Source organism: Melanotaenia boesemani, chromosome 19 (genome assembly GCF_017639745.1).
Source record: "Melanotaenia boesemani isolate fMelBoe1 chromosome 19, fMelBoe1.pri, whole genome shotgun sequence".
Classification (NCBI taxonomy): domain Eukaryota; kingdom Metazoa; phylum Chordata; class Actinopteri; order Atheriniformes; family Melanotaeniidae; genus Melanotaenia; species Melanotaenia boesemani.
Window position 1 is genome coordinate 10,629,650 of NC_055700.1, and position 21,570 is coordinate 10,651,219.

Consider the following 21,570-nt stretch of genomic DNA (forward strand, 5'->3'; position numbering starts at 1 on the left):
CACTGCTTCAGTAATGTTAACCATATTCCTCTTTAGCAGTTGCTACTGATTTTCAGTCAAATTCTGGCATCATTTGGCATAAATCAGCTTTTTCTCCCTGTTTCCCTTCTTAAAGGATGCCTTCTTAAAAGCCACCATTCCATGGAGACCATTTCTGGTGAGACTTTGATGAAGAGGAGATAGATTAACTGAAAAAAACCTTTTATGCCCCAAGGTCCTCTGTCCGAACGTAACTGAATTTTTTGCTGTTTTTATTGTCTTTTTTTGTTTATTTGTTTGTTTAGTTTTTTTGGCCTGACCCTTGTTCTTTGGTCCTTAATTTGTTTCATGCACCCCATGCCAGAATAAACCAGGTTTTTGGCTGAAGGCTCTCAGGGTATCAGCTTGTTGGTGCAAAAATACCATTTCCTTGCTGTTAAACTGTGTTTTGGCTTTTTTTTTCTTTCACAAATGCTACTTGATAAATGTTACCCAATTATGTGTTTTTGTATAAGTCTGACTGTGGTAAAATGTCTAAATATATAATTTTAAGTGGACTCTTTGTTTAATTGTCTGATAAATGAAGATATAACACTGAGTTGGCTGCTTTATGTGTGCTTAAATGATATTTTTCATAAGTCAGTATATAGTGGCTTAGTTAACCAAAAAATACACATCACTGAAAGTTGGATTTTATGACTGGACTAAAAATGAGTAAAAAAAAAAAGCATCTTTGGTCCATAGCAAAACTTTGAAAGAATTTCTGAATTTATTTCTCAAGGACACCTTAAAAGATTAGAAGAAAGCTGACACCTTGAAAGTAAAATATATAAAAATAAGGGGTTGCTAATGAGTTGAGCACAGCATACATATTTTGCAGCACTTCCCAACATCAAGAGTGGAATATTATTTCTGCATCTCACTGTAAACAGAAATCATCACAGTTATCATGGAAATGTAGCTTCAAATGATCTTTTATTTTGTCATAATTTCTTTTAGTCTTCCCATTTTAAAGTGCAGCATAAAAGCTGTCCTGAAAAGCTTTCAGCCTGAAGGGCTAAGCCTTAAGGATGAAGGAACAGATGGACATGGGGAAGCTGAGGGGTCACAAAACTCTTAGTCCCATATGTCCTCATCCCCTAGTTCCCACCATCTAATGCTTACAGCCTGCGGGGAAACACAAAAGGCTTTTCACGATGCTTTACTACCACCGCAAGTTGAACTTCTGTAGTCAGCCTCCTTTCGTCTCAAATAACAGTTTAACTATTTTTCCTGTTTCATATAAAATTGTGTAATTATTTCTATCTTTTTCATAACCTTGAACCAGAAACACGGATAATGTTAATAAAATCATCAGCTTTGAGGTCTCTGCTGTAGAGCCTGGGGTATGCTGGTGACTGATGCCATCTAAAATGAATATGCAGCCACTTCGAATAAACCTGGAAATTGGAACAGCACATGTGTAACACAGAAGCTATAGTAGCATAATTGCAGCTTGAAGAGACATCTGCAAGAAGAAGGCAAACCCTTTCTGGCTCAGAGAGGGAGCCTTTCACATCTCTATGAGGCCACCACTCCGCTGTAAAAATTAGCATACAGCTGATGTTCTGCCCTGAGGGTGAAAAGAGGCAGCCAGAGGGCTTTGGTTTAAGGAAGAAAGAGCCCCACAGACTGCATTGCTCCACTCCCTCATTGTCTTCTTCATGCGAACTCCATATGTCCCCCTAGCGGCAGGTGTCGCAGTATGACCTCCGACCCAGCATGCCACTTTGGTAAGTGAGGGTGATGTTTTATTGTTCACAGCTATGCAGTTGTCTAGACTGCTTGTCCACAGTATAAAAGAGAACAATGAGACATCTCATTCATTTTTTTTAAATTATGGTAGAACATATTATTAATTTTATAAACAAAAACATACCAGGTTCAACTCTGGAAAGAACTTGAATACATTTACTCTATCGGCATCATTAATATATGAATTTGAGGAAGAGAAAAGTTGTAAAGATACATTTTTTAAAAGCAGTAAAAACATTCAAAATATCTTTTATAGTCAAATGATTAAGTAACAAGACAAACTGCTCTCTGAAAAGTAGAACATTTGGAACATTTTAAATTTGGTGTATTTCTGACCTGGTGGGGGGAAAAATATTATGGCTTCAGTAGTTTCTAAAGCTGTCTTTCCTTCACAGTCATCAGTAGGAAGTAGGAAAAGCCAGTTTCAGTGTCTTAAACTCTCTGACTGACTTGTTCTAACAATTAGCAACCATAATATCTTTAAAGCGCAGAACAATTGTCACAGGACAAATTTGTAAGATTACACAGATTTTCAGATAGTCATTTTCCTGGTTACCTGTCTGTCTGTCTGTCTGTCTGTCTGTCTGTCTGTCTGTCTGTCTGTCTGTCTGTCAAACAGCAACATAGCTCAAAAAGTTATGGGTGGATTTTGATCAAATTTTCAGGAAATGTCAGATATGGAATAAAGAACAAATGAATACATTTTAGAGTGAACTGGATGACTGTTAGGGTCCATATTTTTTTTTATGATTTTTTATTATGGGGAAATAGAGATAATTTTGCCATTACAGCTTCTAACTTGATTATGACCAGAATCACTGGCAAAAAACAAACAAACAAACAAACAAACAAACAGAAAAACAAAACAAAACAAACAAAAAAAACAAGATGGCATAATGATAGATGTTAAATACACTAAGAGCTAACCTAGATTGCTGCCATCAGAGAAAATGAAAATTTCTTCATTAACTTCAAGACTATTATCACCATTTGCTTCATCTTGATGTCTAAGGATTTGTTTCCAGGGTCAAATGGAAATAGATAGTAACTGTAAGTGTACATAAGAGTGTTGGCATAGCGTTGGTGGGCTGCTGTGGGGGCTTTAGGGGTTTTTCTGAGCCTATGGCTTGGCAGAGGTCTGCAGTCTGAGTGCTTCTTGTTTGAAATGTAATTAAGACATTGCAGTTAAGTAAGAATAATGATGGACCATGTTGCCCTCCGTAGAAAACAAAAACTTTACAGGAGATAAGCTTGAAGAAAGACCCAGGAGTGGGGAAGCATTGACATCTGCGCAAATAATGTCTCCTCATCTGAAGAAATCTTTCCAGGATCCTCACCACAAATTTCAGCATAAGAAATTTTCAAATGAACATTAAAAAGAAGATTTTGACATTTTTTTTTTTTATAAAGCTCAGAGGACCCGTGAAAGTAAAATATATTCCATCAGTCATGCTTTGGGCTTGTGCTGCAACCAGTGAAACCAAAAGCATTTTACTGGAGGATGTAAGAACTGATTCAAAGAACTAATAATCTGTAGGTTGTTTCCATAACCCCTGACATACACTAAATCTTTTTTTTTTTTTTAAATAAGAAAAAAAAAAAAAAAAAAAAAAAAATATATATATATATATATAAAGTTTCTATTTGACTTATCTGATTGCTATCTTACATGTTCTGAATGGATATCAGTCTCAGTCATCTTTGCATTGGACCTGTGATGGTCCATGATGCACCCTCCATCCTGCAGGAACGGATGAGTGACCTGTCAAATATCAGTTTTCTGTTCAGGCCAGTTACATATTTTCAACCGAGCAGGTTGTGAAAATTGTAGACATTCAATCAGCACACTTTATGAAACTGCAAATAATGCTCACTATTCCTATTTTCTTCTATGATTTTGACACTACTGTATCTGACTTCATAACAGTCATAGAAGATGAGCAAAAGACTACATAGCCTCCTTTAAAAATGTATTACTAATAATAAGGAATAAAGGAAAAAACTGTACACCAATCATTAAATACACAATTTATTTTAATTTTAAAATAGTTTCTTTTTGTTCTACAGACTTGATTTCAAGGAAGTCAAGGACTTGCAGAAGCAACAAAATAAACATTTGTTAATTTAAAATACTGACAGTAAAACTGAAATGAAAACGAGAGAAGAGCAAGGCTGCATTACTTGTAATGAGGGAGATTTGTGACTTGAGGTTAACAAAAGAGAAGCCATTAAACATGCAATGTGCAACCAAATCAAGCATACATGCCCTGCTTTCTACTGCACCTCAATTAGTAAAGACATGGGTAATGTTTTACTAATATTCTAAAATAATCCCATAAAACAATAGCAGAATTAAGTGCAGAATTTTACAAGGAAAAGTGGTCTGACAAAGAATTATTACCGTGGCAGCTTCATACAGTGGAAAGGACTGGCCAAATAAAAACAAAGATATAACTATACAATATCTTGAATTGAAAACATAATTCATATCATGTCTTTTCATGACAAATGGTTTGAACATACAATTCTAAAACAGTAAAATGAAACAAAGTGAAATTCCACTTAGACTTTGGTTTAGTTTGTTTAAAATTTTCCCTTTCTGTGACCAGCAGAAGTTAATATATTTCTATAATTCTCAAACATCACTTAGCAAAGTAAATGTTATTCAATATGTGATAGAAGAAATTAAAAATATTGTGTCAAGTTGGACTATTAATAAAAAATTTACCAGCTTGGCTGCAGTACTGCATGAGCACAAAGTAAGACTGCAGGGAAAGAGTAACAGGCCCTGAGGCTCAGGGTAAAAACAGCGCATACAGTAAATGTCTCATAACGCCCCACACATAATCACAAACTCAACACTACTTTCACTTTTTTTTGTGTGTGTGTGTGTACTTAATTAAAATATTTGTTGATACTTCAAAAATCCACTGCTTTCTAAGATAAAAGAATAAGATTTCTCCCATTCTAAAAGAAAATAGTGCACATTTCAAAGGCATTCTGGCCATCTAGCTTAGCAGTATTCAATGGAAGATACATTTCTTTAGTTATTAGAAAGGGGTCCCCAGAGTTTTAAAGGAGTTTGCAAGAAATCTGGATAAGCATGCAAACATTAAACACACCCAGCCGGTACTGCAAAGTCATACATTCACAGATAACCAAGTCAGTTGGGACTCAAGAGAAAAAAAAACGTGGTTCCTACACATCAAACAAAAGATAAATGGCTTGTTTGCCAGCACACCACTCGCAGCACACATATGTAGAACTACTGTGGAGAAAATCAATGATATTTTGTAGTGTGTGTGCTTTTCCTGCAGAGTTGGGTGTTTAATTTTTTTTTCCTTAAAAAAAAAAAGCAAACAATTTTATAATATAGTAGTTACAGCAGAAACAAAACCTGCTTTTATATATATATATCTATATACATATATAGATATATATATACACACACACTACCAGTCAAAAGTTTGGACACAAGTTTCCCATTGCATAATGGTTTTAACACATTAGGTTCCTGTCAACAAAAAATAGAAAAACTGATATCACTGTCAGGTCTTTCAGTCAAAATAAGAAGTGACAGCCAGTTTAACTTAGTAAAGCAGCAAGTCTGTTTTTATCCAGCTACTTAACAAGGGGTCAGCTGAAGAAGTTTCGTGCCTGGACATGACGCAGACAGGCACAATCCCCAAAAATGGCGAGAGTTGTTTTCTGCGTTAGATATGGTATATTGATTAGTGAGCTTTTAAGGATCTACAAGGGTATGTGGATTCCAATACCTTTGGAAAGGGTCAGACTATGACAGGCATTCTAAATGTCCTCATTTCCCTCACAGCAAAGAGCGAATAATTCCCCGAAATATCCTTAAAATTAACCCAAACACCTGCAAGTATCAGAGCCTAAGCTGACTATATTGAACAATGTAAAGCAAGCTATTAATGCATACTGCACATCCAGTGTAGAGACCTTGAAAACAAAAATCCTCCCCAGCAGAAACTTTGCCATTCATGTGTGGTCTACTGTACATTGAAAAGTGCAGCTTGTGTTTGACGTCAGGTGAAAATGCTAAATCCGTTTAAAAACCGCCTATTCAAAGTCTGTGATGAAGCAGGTCAACAGTTGTGTTGTGATACTGACCTGCTTTTAAGCAGCAATGTGAAGTTGTCAAAATTCATCTTGCAAGCACACAACACAAAATGACTACCTGTAGCAGTAAACGAGGTATTAAATGAAGGGAGGATATTGCTATTGTTAACAGTTAAAAACACTCTTGTACATTTCCACCTGCACTTGAAGTGCTGTCACTTAATTACAGTTAAATTTGTAGCTGATAAGCCACAATCAGGGAATCACAGCAGTAGAATGGCTTTGACAGATGATTGTTCAACGGAAAGTTAAAAACACAAAAGTGCTCTGGAGCAGGAAGAGTCCATGAACGGTTACAGGCAAGGCTGCAATTCTAGAAAGGATTTCAGCCTAAACTCCTAGACTAGGCAAGGTGGATGAAGAGGCAGAGAAGGAAATAAGGAGTCTTCAGTGTAGAAGTTGTTTAAAGTAGATATTTGTGTCCGGCATCCTCGTCCAGCGTGAGGTCCACCACCTCAGGAGGAGACACCCAGTTGGGCTGAGGGGAAACAGTAGTCCAGAGCTGTGACTGATTTGTGCTGTTAAACTGCTCCACTGAGTTCTCTTTCCAGGAAGACAGACTCTTTATAACCCCTCCACATGGATGGGCACATCTGGATTAAAAAAAAAAAAAAAAAAGGGAAAAGAAAAAAAAATTAAAAGTGGTTTTCATCTCGTTTGTTTGGTGGTGGAGCAGTACAAATGTTATTTTACTGGTAGTGTCCTCGCTGACTGCCTTTACCGTGCTTTCTCTTGAACTCCGACTATTTCCACCTCAGAGTCAGAGGACGCAATCTTAATCTGGCCCTTTTGTTGAGAGCTCTCCTTGTGCAACAGCTCTGCCTCCACGTGGCCTGAAATAAATGAGAGGAAAAGTCATACATTGTGTGGCAGACGAGAGGAGTAGAGAGCTTCAGGCCACCTGCTTTGACAGAGACAAAAACAGAACAATGAATGGATTTTGAAAAACCGACTGGGTAACAACAAGTGACAATTAGTTGGTAGGTTGAACACTCCTGTTTCTGACACCACCATGTTGTCACTTAGGGTTTTTTTTTTATTCATACAAGCAAAAAAAAACTTAGGACCAAACACAAGCCAGCAGTGTGTGTGGGATGAAGTGTACTTCAGAGGAGTCTTACTGACATAAATAAGTCAGTTTCCTCACGTTGCTTTTTGATGACAACCATGCCCTTAAATGGCCTGCCTTCACTAAAAGGAAATGATCAGTTTGAATATACCAGGTTTGTAACTGACCTGAGATAGAGCTCAGAGCTCTTATACACACAGAGTGAGTTGCCATATTCTGGCCTCTGTGTGTTTTTAGCTCATGCTTTATCACCGTGGGCCGGACTGTCTCCACACTCATACTCTCCTGGTTAGAATCAGTGTCTGAAATATCATAGTGACCCACTACTGGAGGCCCGTCTGCAGGAAACAAAAAAAAAACACTTCATTATTCATATCATGCCTGAGAATAATGGGACCATTTGGAACAGAGACTGGACACTGCATCCAGTCTTGATAGTTGTAGCACCCATAATATGCTTAAATAAATATAACCTTTACCTAACGTTAAAGGTTTGTTTTAACTCTAAAATGAAACATGCTGTGATCGGTTTGACAGCGCTAGCTCTGCTGTAAATTATGCATAACTGCAGCTATGAATATGCTTTTCTGCTTTCTCCATTGTGGAGGTGGGTTGTGTTTCTATCTCAATAATAAACATTTTGCAAATTTTTCCATCCATTTATTGCCTTTGAAATAACAGCCATTCACATAAAAACTCCACTAGAATACAGTCATTACAAAACACTTCAAAATAACATTATTCCGTGAATGAAATGTAGCTGTGTAATAAACAACAGAAGAGTAACTGTGTATAAGCGGGAACACATATCTTTGTTCTACCCTGTAAAAAGAGTCCCCTGGAGACACACACACTGCTATTTAGACGTGTGTGTGGGTGTTTGAGGGGGTTCGTCTGGACAGCATGTACAATGAGAGAACACAGCCTATTAAAAGCTGATGAGGCTGAAACAGACAGGTAGCAGGATAACCAGAGACAAAGCACTTGCCGATGTAAAGGCCATGTTTTAAAGACGAATGTAAACCAGGGTAGTCTCTTTGGTAAACAACGGACTGCCCTTTAGTGTTTTTCTATAGCACACATTTCGATTCTATACACCAGTTTCTCTTTAATGTGTTGACAAAACTGTTGATTTAAAGGCAATACAACAAAAAGTGAAGTTGGATCCATTTCAATCCACAAGAAATTATGCATCATAAAATACAAACAATATTCATACAACTTAAAAGAAAACCAATATGCAAGGGGAAACAAAGAATTAAAATGTCCCATCAGTTTCCATTTATGAGCATAAGCACAGCTATACCTTGCACACATGCTGCTGATAACTAATTTGGCCTTGCACATCCTATATACTGATATAATCACATGCAAACAGGTGGGGCAACAATGCCTTCAGCTTTAAGTTTTGTAAAAGTGACATATCACATACAACACCACTTCTGAACATCCTAACTACAAATATGTTTAGGCCAAAGATTTCTTCAAGAACGTCTGTTGTTTCAGAGTTAGCAGTGTCTGTATCTGACACTAATGGTCATTTAAACTAGTGATTGTAGTTTGATGAGAGGTGTGAGGAGTATTTTCCAAAGGACCACAGGATCTGAACCACAGAAGGCCACTTGATCTTTTTTTTGTTTTCAATTCAAAGAAAAATCTGTAAACATTGCCATGCACCATATTGCAGCTGCTTCACTGCTGCCTAACTGTGGGTTTGTTGCCTGGCTTTTAAAAGTTGAAAGTCAAAGCTGTGAAAACACAGTGTCTTGTGGAGATACAGGCCAGGCTGGTAGGCAAACCTGTACAAACAACAAAATAACTGGATAAATATTATGCAAGTGAAAGTTTGAGGGTCTTGGCACTGTAGTTAACGGCCACAACAAAGGAACCCATGCCTTTTCTGATGCCTATAATCTATACACCGGCTACTAAAAATAAAAACTTGGGAGTTATTTTCTCTGCTCACTAGTTTCTGGTTACTGCAATAAGGCAGCAAAGGAAAACAGAAAGGCCAAGTAAAAAAAAAGTAATAAATGTTAACATATCTAATCTAGATTTGTAATATCTTAAAAAGCAAGAAATTTAGAGAGTTAGAATATTATGTTTATTTTCATAGGCAAATTTCTGGCTAAATGTTCTGCTGTTAGTAAAGCTATGCCACCAAGATAAGGTTTTCCTGAGCCATTTGAAAGAAGTACAAATGGATCGGGAGAAATAGGAGTGATGTGATTTAAACCTGTTTCTACAGAAAATAGCACTAAAATGCTTGATCTATTATTCCCAGCATGAGTTCATAATGACAAGGCACATGCTATTACACAGCAACACCCCACCTAGCACTGTAATGATTAATGACTGCCAAGGTACTGTGATGCACTCTTGTATGAATTAAATAATCTGTGTTTGTGTTCAGCTGGTAAACAAAAACAAACAAGCCATACAATGAAGAGTACAATAAAAGCCCTGACTCATCAGTGTTGTGACAAATGCCCTGTGTCCATGTCACAGAGGCTGGAGAAATCAAACAGGTGAGTTGAATAACTCTGAATGTCAAATCTCACAGTGATTCAGTGCCTGCCGACACGCCGAGTCTCAGTCTGCACAAAGTCAAGTTCAAATGACCAGCTCCGGCCCAGCTGCTATTAATAGTGTATCTGCCTAGTGACCTCGTATCATGTACCTATTATAACCCATTGCCATGCTTTCTGAATCAACTAGTCCTATGATTCTTGTGTGAAACTGCAAGGAGTGAAATCTACACATTCAAGAGGCCAGGATCTGGAACACCTAGATTTCCATTCTGAGTGACAACTTCAGGGAGGATGTTGTTGTTGTTTATAGGGGTTGGGGTGAGACTGTTGTTCTCTTGTGCCAGCATGTAGGCAGCCATAGTCTCTGCAGATTCTGATGATGGCAAAAATGAACTGGGTGGGGATAGCCGTGCCCCTTGCCGCCCCTCGGGGGCATCACTGGAGCGCTTAGACGAATCGTTGTCTGAGTCGAGGTGTGCGAGCTTTTCCATCCAGACGCGGAAGCGTTCCTCAGTCTGACGCTGCATCACAGCAAAGCGTGTCATGGCCTCCTCCAGAACACTGCCGATGCCGTTCCTGTCCCACGAACTGGTGTCCAGCAGCCCATGAATCTGGGCTCCCACTCTGGATCTCTCCGATGCACGTCTGAAGCCAGCTTTAAAGACATTGAGGCCAAGCCATAAGAAAATACAGTAGCACTTTCATGCTTCGGAGGTGGACTTGTGTGTTAAAGAGAAAATGACTGTTTTTGGTTACGTGCAGATCGACTCTTTCATGCTGATGTACTACATCATGCAGTTGTAGCACTCAAATCTGTATGCGGGATGTAAAAAATGGTTGAAAACATTTCATGTACTAAAGTTCTCTTAACAAGAAAGCTGGATGTCTTGGGTGACTGATTCAGTAACTAAAGTTCAGAAAGTGTGTTAACTGGTTAACTGGTGAATCATCATCATCAAGTACATCAAGTACAAACATCCATCTGATAGAAATTAAGTGTAAATCTGTCACATAAGTGGAGTAGATATGTTTAACTATGTCTGTGGCTTTAACTTGAATTATAGTTATAAAATAAGGAGCGTTAGGGTCTACCCAAAACCATTTGATAATGCTTTCAACAAAAGACTACAACCAATGTAAAAACACTCCAACAGAGCTAAACAATACCTCAACACACCAAAACCTTAACAATCAACAAGCCAAATTCTAATGTGAATGGAAAAGGAAAAATGCTGATCAAAACTAACCCAAAGATTTTCCAACAGAAGCATCAAACCTTGAAAACTGTAATCTGCAAGTTGTTCTGGACACCTCACATCACAGTCAGAGGTGTTTCTTAGGTTGTTATAGAAAATAAGTTTCTACAACATCAGCATAAAAAACTATTTCTAATGCATGTGTGTGTGTGTGGACAATACAACAATTAAGAGATCAATAAAGTCTTATCTTATCAATGTGTGCCTTTTATGTTTACATTTACTGGACATTTGTGTGCCTCACTTCAGCACACAACATCCTCAGTCAAAGACGAGTATGCATTAAAATATTCTGGTGATTTACACTAAGCTATCTTCCCCTTTAAAGATGCTAACAAATTAACAACAGAAAACCATCTGACTAAATCTGGGAAGTAAAAATAAATAAGGAAATCAATTTACTGCCCTCTGAGTGGGCAGGATGAAGTGTATAACAGATCTGGACCTAAAAATGGTCAAATGTTGCGGGCATATTAAGCACAGAAACACTAGGATATACTTAATTTCTACAACTGTTTTGGGTGATCTACGCATTCAGTAAATCCCCCTAAAATAAAAAAAAAAGAAGAAAAAAGCATTATTTGCATTTCAAAGCTACAATCTCACAACATAGCACATTAAATGTGGCTTACACAGCAGGATTGCAGTTTAGAGCAGATGATGGGAATACAGATGGCTCACTACTTTAAAGCTCAGAACTCACACTATGTGTTAGATTATCAACGCTTCATGAATTGAAGAATGCCACCTAAACTTTCACAGCATGCAAACAATGAGACAAAGTTCAAATAAAACATGTAAAGGAAAAGTGACTGGGCATTGGCCCTCTAAACAACATCTATACTTCTAAAGACAAAGCAAATGAGTATAGATGATGAATGAAGAAATGTCTTGAAAGGAAGACGAAAGAGTGATTGATAAAACAAACACAAAAAAGCAGAGCTTGTGATGTTTTTATATAAATGTAAAAAACTTTGTACAAGTCTATTACGTGTTCTTAAGTCAAACTATCAATTTGGTTTGGCTTATTTCAATATTATGCAAAGGGCTTATGTCCAATTACTACTAACTCCAAAATGTTGCTTGCCTCTATTTTAATGCTGTATTGTATCATAGTGTTTTACATTATCTATTTAAGTGTCTTCTACTGTTACCAGATGTAGTACTGTGGTATAAGTATGCAATAGGATCAGTGGAAGTTACCTGGAATATCAGTTTTGATTGTCTTGCTTCCTCCGGATGTGTCATCATCTTCATCCTCAGAGGAGCTGGTGCTGGAGTCGCATGTGAGCTCGCTGTCACTTGTACTGCTGTCCTGCAGCAGGTTATACTTCTTCCGTGCTGCTGCCTCTCGTTTCTGCCTCAGCAGACGCATACGCTCCTTGTGTTTCTGACTCCGATGACCTTTCACTTTTCCCAGCTTGCCATTGGTTTGTTTTTCCTGCCCTGCTGCTACCACTGTTGGCTGGCAGCGATTCTTTTTTGCAGCCATTGCATTGGGAGGCATCTCACTCTCCGAACGTGACCGCCGAGACTTCCTTCCCCCGGAAGCTGTAGCAGATGTTTGCCTTTTTGTTACGTGCCCAGGATCATTTGCAGCTTCCATGTTTCCTTCTTCTTCTCCCCCTGCAGGAGGAGCAGCACCTTCATCCCCTGAGGAAAGTGTGTCTGAGTCAGCCAGGTGGCCACTCGATGAAGGGGAGAGCATGCAAGGATTCGAGGAGTCGCTCTCATAGATATGACGTGACACAGGTTTGTCACTCCCTGTAGATGTCTGCTGGGACTCTGGGGAGTCTCGCCTGAGCTCCTTCATCAGGCATGGCATGGAGAGGAGACTCTGCTCACCCTCCGTATTCAAGGGGCTGTCTGCCTCCTTTTCCCTTGGGGGCGAACTGGTACTGGTGGTGGTCTCTGTTTTCAGATGCTCATCCTGTTCTCCTTGAACGGAAGTCGGGACTGGTTGTGCTTCATCCAGGCACTCTGTGGGGCATTCAGCATCCAAAAATTCATCTACCTTCTCTGAATCAGCCATCTTCATGCTAGTTAAGCCCAGAGCCCAAAGGTCCAGACAACTTGGACCGATGTGCCTGGACAGGGACTGACCTGCTGGAAGAAATACATAACATCACTAATTCCATTTAACAGTCACAGTCTGTTGCAACATGATGAATATCTTAGAGCACAGGTATTTAATTTATTTTAAGTATATTTACACAATCATACATATTTGCTAAATCTGACATTATAATAAACAATATTGACATATGATATTAAAAATGACTGAATATTGTTCATCCATAATTAGTTTTGTTTAAAAAGGTTACATATAGGTGTGCTTCGCATTCAACAAATATTTTTTAAATGTACATATCATGGCCTTTTAGTATGGCAGTGCAACTATGCATTTGAGTAGTCATAAAACCACGTTTTCACTATATAAGACAAGATTTTACAATCACTGTGTTTAGGTGAAAATTGCAAATATTTTCATTATAAATACATTATACAGAAGCACACCAGTAAAAAGCCAATACTGTGCACGTCTATTTATGTATAGCCTTTCGATCTAACGTGAGCACTTCAGTGTTATAAACACTGAATTATTTAATATAAAATTTAAGTCTTTGCTTCAACTCTCCCAACTGCATAAAAACAGTATAAATTCTTAATGCTAAATGCATTTATTAAAAAAATGTAATACATAATGACAACTCTCAAACACATTTTAAACAGATCTTGTATAGTCTATACTGGGTGTACGTGCAGCTTGACATCTGGCTGGCCACTTTTCTTTGAACAACATGGATTCTCAGCTATTTTAAGCCATTTTGTCCAAAAATTTCCATTAGCATCGATGGGGGAAAAAACCAATCTTTATATACATCTCATACTTAAAGCTAAAGTTAAGCTACTTACAAACACGCGTGCTGGCTACGTAAAATTTATTTGACTGAAAGAGCTGCTTTCGTCCGTTCTGTCTGCGGCTAGCTAAAGCTAACATAACCTTTTAGCTGCGTAGTAATGCTAATCTCGGTCATAATCATATCCTCCGTGAACTTGGCGAGAGGCAGACAAGCCGTGAAAAAACATTCAGGTTGCATGACAGCTGCACTGAAAGAACCTATAAATGGAAGCAGTATCTATCCGTCCAGAGTACTACACGCAGAATCATGTCATCCGCTACCAGCTAATGTTAACAGTTAAAAACGATACCCCACATAGCATTTGGCTGGTATCAACTTACCACTGCGTTAGTTATATTCTTCGTTTTCCAGTGTCCAACTTTTTGACATCTTCGGTAACTGTCGGACTGTCTAATTTACGTTGTACAAACAGTGCACTGCGAAATTCACTTAACTTCTTCACAAGTTGAAGAAATTTGAATGTGTTTGCCGCAGTCCGCTCGCACCTTCGCGAGCAGCGTTAGCTATTAGCAGTTAGCTCTATGTTTGTTTAAAATGTCTCCGTCGCCTGTCGTTCACAAAGCTAAATGCGTCACTTCCGATACCTTGTTTAAACTGGAGCACCCCCAATGGATTGTACATGGTTAATACCGGATGACGAAAAATGAGCAACAGGACAGTGTGCTGTGGTCAGTGTCAGGCTTTTTTTCCCCCCTCCCCTAAATCCATTTTGATCTCAAACAAAACAGGAATCTCACTTATCAGAAATCAGAAATCAGAAATACTTTATTAATCCCTTGCAGGGAAATTCATGTTATGCAAATTATGCAAATGTATTTTATTGGTGTGCATAACAAAGATAGACCATGTTGGTTTGTCTGAACCTGGAGTAACTGAAAAGTTATTTATTTATTTTTACAACCCTCAGAAAAAATACCTCTCGTCTTTTACTGAATTATTTTAATGACCAAAAGGTTTATAATTTAAAGGTGAATTGGGTAAATAGAATAATGTAAGATATATAAGGTAAAAAGTTAAAAAAGAGTTAGAATTTGTGGGGGGGGGGGGGGGGGGGGGGTGATGCATAAAATGTGATCAGTACAAGTCTCTTGAAGAATGTGCATATCCAGAACTTCAGACAGTAACAACTTAAAAATGCAGGTATATCATGCTTTTTGACAGTTCTTTAATCAGGTCAAATAATTTGATATGCTAAGTATCTTAGATGGTTTTAGGGATATGTAAAATCTTAAAACACAATATTATATAAGTTCATACAATGAAACTAATGTCTCTGGTTTGCTTTTGTCAAATGTTTCACTTCTGTTTATAATTTATAATGATTCAACATCATCTGACAACTTGGTATGGATATTGACCCACAGCTACGTAGATGCCAGTCTAAAATAAATCATTGTAAATATTACTACTGTATATTTATTAAAACTTCCAAAGCTTTGTTTATTGTTAGGAGGTTGGGAAGAGTGCCACTACCACTATGTGATGTGCACAACATGTTTCTGCTGCATATGAGAATGTAGGTTACTAAATTTAGTAGAGCTCTGTGTCTTCCTTTGTACTACACCGTAACTAACCAAGACAGTACAAGGTCATGTTTCAATCCTGATATATTTCATGAGCATTTTTTTAAGAAAAAACCCAGCATTCCACACATAATGTGCAAGAACTTAATGTAAGGTGACAGCTATGCCGGTGTGCCCCAGCCAATCCAAAGCACGTAGTCTATTGATAAAATAAATAAAAAAACCCTGGTGGTAGGTTTACTTAAATATAGGTGCATAACACATATTGCAGGTATATTAGTGAAAACTGTACATTACACTTTGCATTGAAAATAGTGAAAATAGAAGTGTAAAAAGCACTTACACAATCACCCCCAGCTGCTTTTGTGAGTTTTTTTAAAGAACTTACTTAATAAAGAAAATTATGCTGCAATGATGAAATTATCCTAGCATGTTAAAAATAACTACAATAACAAAAAGTAGAACAATCATTTTTAAAACTGCTTATGTGTTTGAATTGTAATAACAAAAATATGTATTCAAACCGAATCAACAACATTCTTACACAGTATGTTTGCACTGAGCTATAAATTAGTAGTCTCAACTATTGTCAACCATGGATATATACACGTGTATATACACACACATATATATATATATATATATATATATATATATATATATATATATTTTTGTATGTATTTAATAATGTGAACAGTAGCTGTAGGCTGTATGAGTTTTTCTTCACTGAAACCTTTGTGTAGTTTAGTTTCATAAGGTGGACAACAACAACAACAACAAAGAAAGTGAAACAGAAAATTAAAATATAAATAAGACACATTTTATTTAATTTTGCTCTAAAGTCATACATTACTTATTCGTTTATCTTTTAAAAGTAATTTACTTAAAAGTACTTCCGGGTTGCCGCGTCCTTCCGCCATCCTTCTCTCTCCGGCACCGGGAGTAGACGGACTCCACAAGACATCAACATGCTGTCAGTTCGTGTCGCAGCGGCTCTTGCCCGTAACCTTCCTCGAAGGGCTGGATTTGTAAGCAACCCTAATTTGCCAGTGTTAAGATTTTTGTCCACTTTGACAAGAAAAAAAATCTTAGTAGCACCAAAACTGCTGCGATGTTGTGCGTGCACACGTCTTTGTATTGGAGGGCACCAGGCCCTTCACATTGCTAGTCCGCACTGTTATCATTTGTACATGACAGATGGCAACAAAGCATCCTTTTGAATGAAGAAATAAAAAAGTACATAATAGAGGTGGAGTTAAATTATTTTCTTTAAATCGTCGGTCAGTATGTTGTGTCAGTGGGAGTAAGTATGCCAATGTGGTGTAATTACGAGCGTAATTTCGTACTGAAGGTCAGCTTCGTCTCTACTCTTGCTAGCTTTGATTCCGATGTTTTCTCTGGCTAGCTTAACAGCTTTTCGAGTAGGTAAAGCAAATCTGAAGATGTTGCTGTCTTCTGACGGAATAGTTTACAATTGATGTAAAAGTCTGCTTCCAAATGACTAATGCTAATGGACTTTGTTGAACAGGTCTTCTGGGAAAATTAGGTACGAGAAAATAGGTTCCTAATATTTATGGGAAGGTTAGTAATAATAGCTCCTATTCACTCTATTCTTTACAATTAGTTTTCGTTAGTACAAGCTTTACTTTTCAGTTGCAGCTTCCCTATTCTTCACACTCTACCAGTACAATTGGAGGGCTTAGTGGAACAAATAAGGAAGATTTGTGACCCATTCCCAAAATTAGGACAGGATTTATAATTCAGGTTGCTGGAATTTAAATGCCTTTTTGCTCAACACAGTAGAAAGATAGATTTCAGATTTTATTATTTGATGCATACAGTGATAGAAAATAATAATAAAAAAATTTGTTGTTTGGTTTGAGACAAAAATGGCTGCATGTTGTGCACTTGTGCAACAATTTTATACATTTATTTCAGAACAGCAGAATGATTTGCTCATTTTTTTCTCTATTTGACTTTTAAATGTTATCAAACTGAAAATGACCTATTTGTGAATGACATGAAAATGATTTAACTATGTTTTAAAGGTTTCCAAGAATGTTGCTGCTGCATGTGTTGGAGTCAAGAATCTACACACCAACCGCCCATGTCTCCAAAAGACAGGTCAGTGTTTCATTAAACTCTTTATGGCTTACTGGAAAATACATTTTTCTTTCATCGAGGCTCATGTTTACAGATGAATATGACTTAGTAGTTCTGATTAAATAAAAACCTTTTAAATATTTTAAAGGCACTGCTGAGGTATCGTCCATTCTGGAGGAGAAGATCATGGGAGTTGATACCAGCTCGGATTTGGAGGAGACTGGCCGTGTGCTGTCCATTGGTGATGGTATTGCCAGAGTGTACGGTCTTAGGAACGTGCAGGCTGAGGAGATGGTGGAGTTCTCCTCTGGTCTGAAGGTAATGATGCAAACCTTGCATACTGACCTACTGGGGGGATTGCACTAATGCCTAACAATATTTGCTTAATAACTTGTTGAATAATTTGCACTCAGATAGTTTGCAAAATTGATACTTATGAGTAATTATGTATACTTGTGTATATCAACATGTCTCAATTTCTTTTGTGTACTTGATGTCACTGTGTTTGTTTTCTTTTTTCAATCATATTTCTCTCATCCAGGGTATGTCTTTAAACTTGGAGCCCGACAACGTTGGTGTTGTGGTGTTTGGTAATGACAAGCTGATCAAAGAGGGTGACATTGTGAAAAGAACAGGTGCCATTGTAGATGTACCTGTTGGTGAAGAGCTCCTGGGCAGAGTCGTTGATGCTCTGGGAAATGCCATCGATGGAAAGGTACTCATGTTCATTTATGGCCCCATGACTTAGTCTATTATCATTATGAATGGATTGTATAAATCTAATTTTACAGATTTGTATTCTTCCTAATCTGGTGGTTTTCTTTTTAACATGTCATCAAATTGTTTAGTTATTGTTCAGTGACTAAGGTAACATCTTCACAAAGATTAATGTATCCATACATGTTGGGCTTATGATCAAATAGAACAAAAAACACAGCAAATGTTCACATTTCAGAGACTTACATTTGGAAAGTTTTGTGAAGTTGTCAGTTCACTTTCCCTATGATGACTTAGCTGATAAGTTGGCTCGTAATTTTTAGGTATAATTTAGAAGGAGCCCTGCAAGCTGATGATGTTTTTGCTGTTGTAGCCCATCTTTTTTTAACAAATTTATTAAAAGGTAGCTGAACTCACCTTGATCTGTTTTTATTCTTTGTTCACTTCAAAGGGCCCTCTTGGCTCTAAGACCCGCAGACGTGTGGGTCTGAAGGCTCCCGGTATCATCCCTCGAATCTCTGTGAGGGAGCCTATGCAGACTGGCATCAAAGCTGTGGACAGTTTGGTACCTATTGGTCGTGGACAGCGTGAGCTCATCATTGGAGACAGGCAGACTGGGTAAGAGGATTCAGCTCAAAAGGAATATTTTAGCACCTGTGGTATGTAGTGTTATTTTTAGTGCCTTTTGAAACTAGTAACCACGTTTGCTAAAGACAAGGACAAATAATTTTCTGTGCCATAAACAAAGCTCATGTTAGGGTTTTTGATCATTTATGTTTGTCAGTTTGTCTTTGACACTTTGAATAATGATATAAAAAAATCATGAGTATACACTGGGTGAAAAATCATTTTGTAGTTACTCGTTTGTGGATATCTTCTGTAAAACCGATTTTAATAATGCAAAAATCTGACTTTTGTTTCCTTCTGTTTCTAAGTAGTTTATTTAAAGGTATTCAGAATTTAGAAGGTGCCATCAAAATCTTACATATTTAAATTTCTCCTGTAGAAAAACTGCCATTGCTATAGACACAATCATCAATCAGAAACGCTTCAACGATGGAACTGATGAGAAGAAGAAGCTGTATTGCATCTACGTTGCTATTGGCCAGAAGAGGTCCACAGTGGCTCAGCTGGTGAAGAGGCTGACTGATGCTGATGCCATGAAGTACACCATTGTGGTGTCTGCTACTGCCTCTGATGCTGCTCCTCTGCAGTACCTGGCTCCCTACTCTGGCTGCTCCATGGGAGAGTATTTCAGAGACAACGGCAAGCATGCCCTGATCATCTATGACGATCTCTCCAAGCAGGTGAGATTTACGTCTGAGGGGGTATGGATGTAGAGAAAATCAGATGCAGATGGTTTCAAGAAGGATTGGAGATTAATCCAACTTTGCTCGTTGTTTTTCCACAGGCTGTCGCCTACCGTCAGATGTCCCTGCTGCTGCGTCGTCCACCCGGTCGTGAGGCTTACCCAGGAGACGTGTTCTACCTGCATTCCCGTCTGCTGGAGAGGGCTGCTAAGATGAATGACAACTTCGGTGGTGGCTCCCTGACAGCCCTCCCTGTTATTGAGACACAGGCTGGTGACGTGTCAGCCTACATTCCTACTAATGTCATCTCCATCACAGATGGACAGGTGAGAGGGTGACCTGTCATGCTTTAATCCTAGTATAACCAGTCTTGAACTAGTTGTAAAATGCTATTTTCTCACACAGATCTTCTTGGAGACTGAGCTATTCTACAAGGGTATTCGTCCAGCCATCAATGTTGGTCTGTCTGTGTCACGTGTCGGATCTGCTGCCCAGACCAGAGCTATGAAGCAGGTCGGCCCCCCCACTTTGAAATCTCATGGCGGTTATCTCACTGAAAATCTTCCATGTTATCTCACGTATTCCCACTGATCATCAGGTGGCTGGAACCATGAAGTTGGAGCTGGCTCAGTACCGTGAGGTGGCTGCCTTCGCCCAGTTCGGCTCTGATTTGGATGCTGCCACTCAGCAGCTGCTGAACCGTGGTGTTCGTCTGACTGAGCTCCTCAAACAGGGACAGTACTGTGAGTGTTGCTGCTTATTTCAGCATCTCTTTCAAATAATGGATTCATTCTCATCTTAAATTGCCTGTATTCTTTAATCGTTTAGCTCCAATGGCTATTGAAGAGCAAGTAGCAGTTATCTATGCTGGTGTGAGGGGACACTTGGACAAAATGGAGCCAAGCAAGATCACCAAATTTGAGAAGGTGTTTCTGCAGCACATACTGAGTCAGCATCAAGACCTGCTGGCAGCTATTAGGTAAGTAAAATGTCGGAAGGAATACCATGCTTTTTGTTCTCTCTGAGATATGTATTATAATCAATGTTCTCTTGTTTGTAGGGCTGATGGTAAAATCTCAGAGGCATCTGATGCTAAACTCAAGCAGATTGTGTTGAATTTCCTCTCCAGCTTTGAGTAAAAGTGGTGCTTTTGGGTCTGGTTGTTTTATTTGCATAGTGGAGCATCAGTTGTACTTTCCATGGACTTAAAAAAAATTCAAGTTGTACTTGATCTTTAATGTACAGATATCTCTTAACGGAGAATAAAATATTCCATACACTTGACATAGTTGTGATTTTTATTTTCTTTGCAGTGCTGTTTGATTTGTGGGGAAGTGGTTTGGTTTTACATATTGGTACTGCCCTTATATTTTAGTACATGCAAACACTAATGTTGCAGCTTTTCCAGACAATAATTTAGTTAGAAATCTGCTCTTTTTCTCAGGTCATTTAAAAATTCGGTTTTCCTTTATTTCTATGCATTTATTTTATTATTATTCAGTTTAATTCATTTCAATAAACTCAGGTCACATATCAGGATTTTTTGACTCAACTGATTCATACCAAATGACTTCACCTGTCAGTGCAAAAACTTTAAACATGGTCCAAGTGTTGCACTGATACTGGGAGAAACTGACATCATGAAGCCAGCTTATCTCCGGCTGTGTTTTTAGAAAGAAGATTTGCTCAAATCAGCGAAGACACAATGTGAAAAGCCTCCACTACACCATCAAAAGCCCTAGAGGCTTCTTCTGTAGTGTCTTTGTGTGTGTAGCTAAGGAAAAAAAAAACAATTGGTTCTCCAGGAATTATGGACTGAAAATGCAGCAGAAAAAGTCAAATCTGTACCTTTTCTTTATATACAGATGTAAAAATCCACGACATGCTTTTATTTATAGATACATTGATATGACAGTGACATTTATGAACAAGTCCTGTTCCAATCTGATGAGCTTTTAGTGATAAGGTTTGCTATGATTTTAGTCAGATTATTCATATGCAACATCTTTGAAATATGTTCTTTTCAAATGTTTTACATCTAAAAATGTTTCTTTAGAAACATTTTAAACGTTTGCCTCTGTTTTCAACGTAAAAAGTTCTGCACTGGTTAGGGAGTAAAAAAAAAGCTTGACTAACACTGCTATAGTAAATATGTATGTGTCTGCTGGCTCAGAAACGGACAGTTTCAGTTCAGGTTTCAATAAAAAAGATTCAGCTTACC

General features: G+C 38.0%; 2 protein-coding genes across 6 annotated transcripts; one reads left to right on the plus strand and one right to left on the minus strand.

Annotated features, from left to right (window-relative positions):
- Nucleotides 1-50: 50 nt before the first annotated feature.
- On the minus strand, nucleotides 51-14,264 carry c19h18orf25 (chromosome 19 C18orf25 homolog). Of its 5 annotated transcripts, XR_006008449.1 has the most exons (6): nucleotides 14,017-14,263; nucleotides 11,976-12,878; nucleotides 7,153-7,323; nucleotides 6,638-6,749; nucleotides 5,404-6,509; nucleotides 51-63 (listed from the first exon to the last, which is right to left on the minus strand). XR_006008449.1 is itself a non-coding variant. In XM_041969811.1 (5 exons), the coding sequence occupies exons 2-5, from the start codon at nucleotides 12,808-12,810 to the stop codon at nucleotides 6,320-6,322; spliced, it is 1,308 nt and encodes a 435-aa protein (XP_041825745.1). In that variant the 5' UTR covers nucleotides 12,811-12,875; nucleotides 14,017-14,264; the 3' UTR covers nucleotides 3,790-6,319. The 5 variants fall into 5 exon arrangements, 4 of the variants coding, with proteins under 4 accessions (XP_041825745.1, XP_041825744.1, XP_041825747.1 ...); XM_041969811.1 differs by lacking the exon at nucleotides 51-63 and having other exon boundaries at nucleotides 3,790-6,509; nucleotides 11,976-12,875; nucleotides 14,017-14,264; XM_041969810.1 differs by lacking the exon at nucleotides 51-63 and having other exon boundaries at nucleotides 3,790-6,509.
- Nucleotides 14,265-16,128: 1,864 nt separating this feature from the next.
- On the plus strand, nucleotides 16,129-20,633 carry atp5fa1 (ATP synthase F1 subunit alpha). Its single transcript, XM_041970455.1, has 11 exons — nucleotides 16,129-16,247; nucleotides 17,268-17,343; nucleotides 17,471-17,640; nucleotides 17,864-18,037; nucleotides 18,491-18,657; nucleotides 19,046-19,346; nucleotides 19,451-19,675; nucleotides 19,755-19,862; nucleotides 19,948-20,092; nucleotides 20,178-20,328; nucleotides 20,410-20,633. The coding sequence occupies exons 1-11, from the start codon at nucleotides 16,188-16,190 to the stop codon at nucleotides 20,486-20,488; spliced, it is 1,656 nt and encodes a 551-aa protein (XP_041826389.1). The 5' UTR covers nucleotides 16,129-16,187; the 3' UTR covers nucleotides 20,489-20,633.
- Nucleotides 20,634-21,570: the final 937 nt, after the last annotated feature.

Coding starts and splice junctions, on each gene's coding strand:
- c19h18orf25 (XM_041969811.1), bottom strand. CDS start 12,810: ATGAAGATGGCTGATTCAGAGAAGGTAGATGAATTTTTGGATGCTGAA. Junction 7,324..11,975: donor AATCAAAACTGATATTCCAG/GTAACTTCCACT, acceptor TGTTTCCTGCAG/ACGGGCCTCCAGTAGTGGGT. Junction 6,510..6,637: donor GGAGTTCAAGAGAAAGCACG/GTAAAGGCAGTC, acceptor TTTTTAATCCAG/ATGTGCCCATCCATGTGGAG.
- atp5fa1 (XM_041970455.1), top strand. CDS start 16,188: ATGCTGTCAGTTCGTGTCGCAGCGGCTCTTGCCCGTAACCTTCCTCGA. Junction 17,641..17,863: donor AGTTCTCCTCTGGTCTGAAG/GTAATGATGCAA, acceptor TCTCTCATCCAG/GGTATGTCTTTAAACTTGGA. Junction 19,676..19,754: donor TCTCCATCACAGATGGACAG/GTGAGAGGGTGA, acceptor TTTCTCACACAG/ATCTTCTTGGAGACTGAGCT.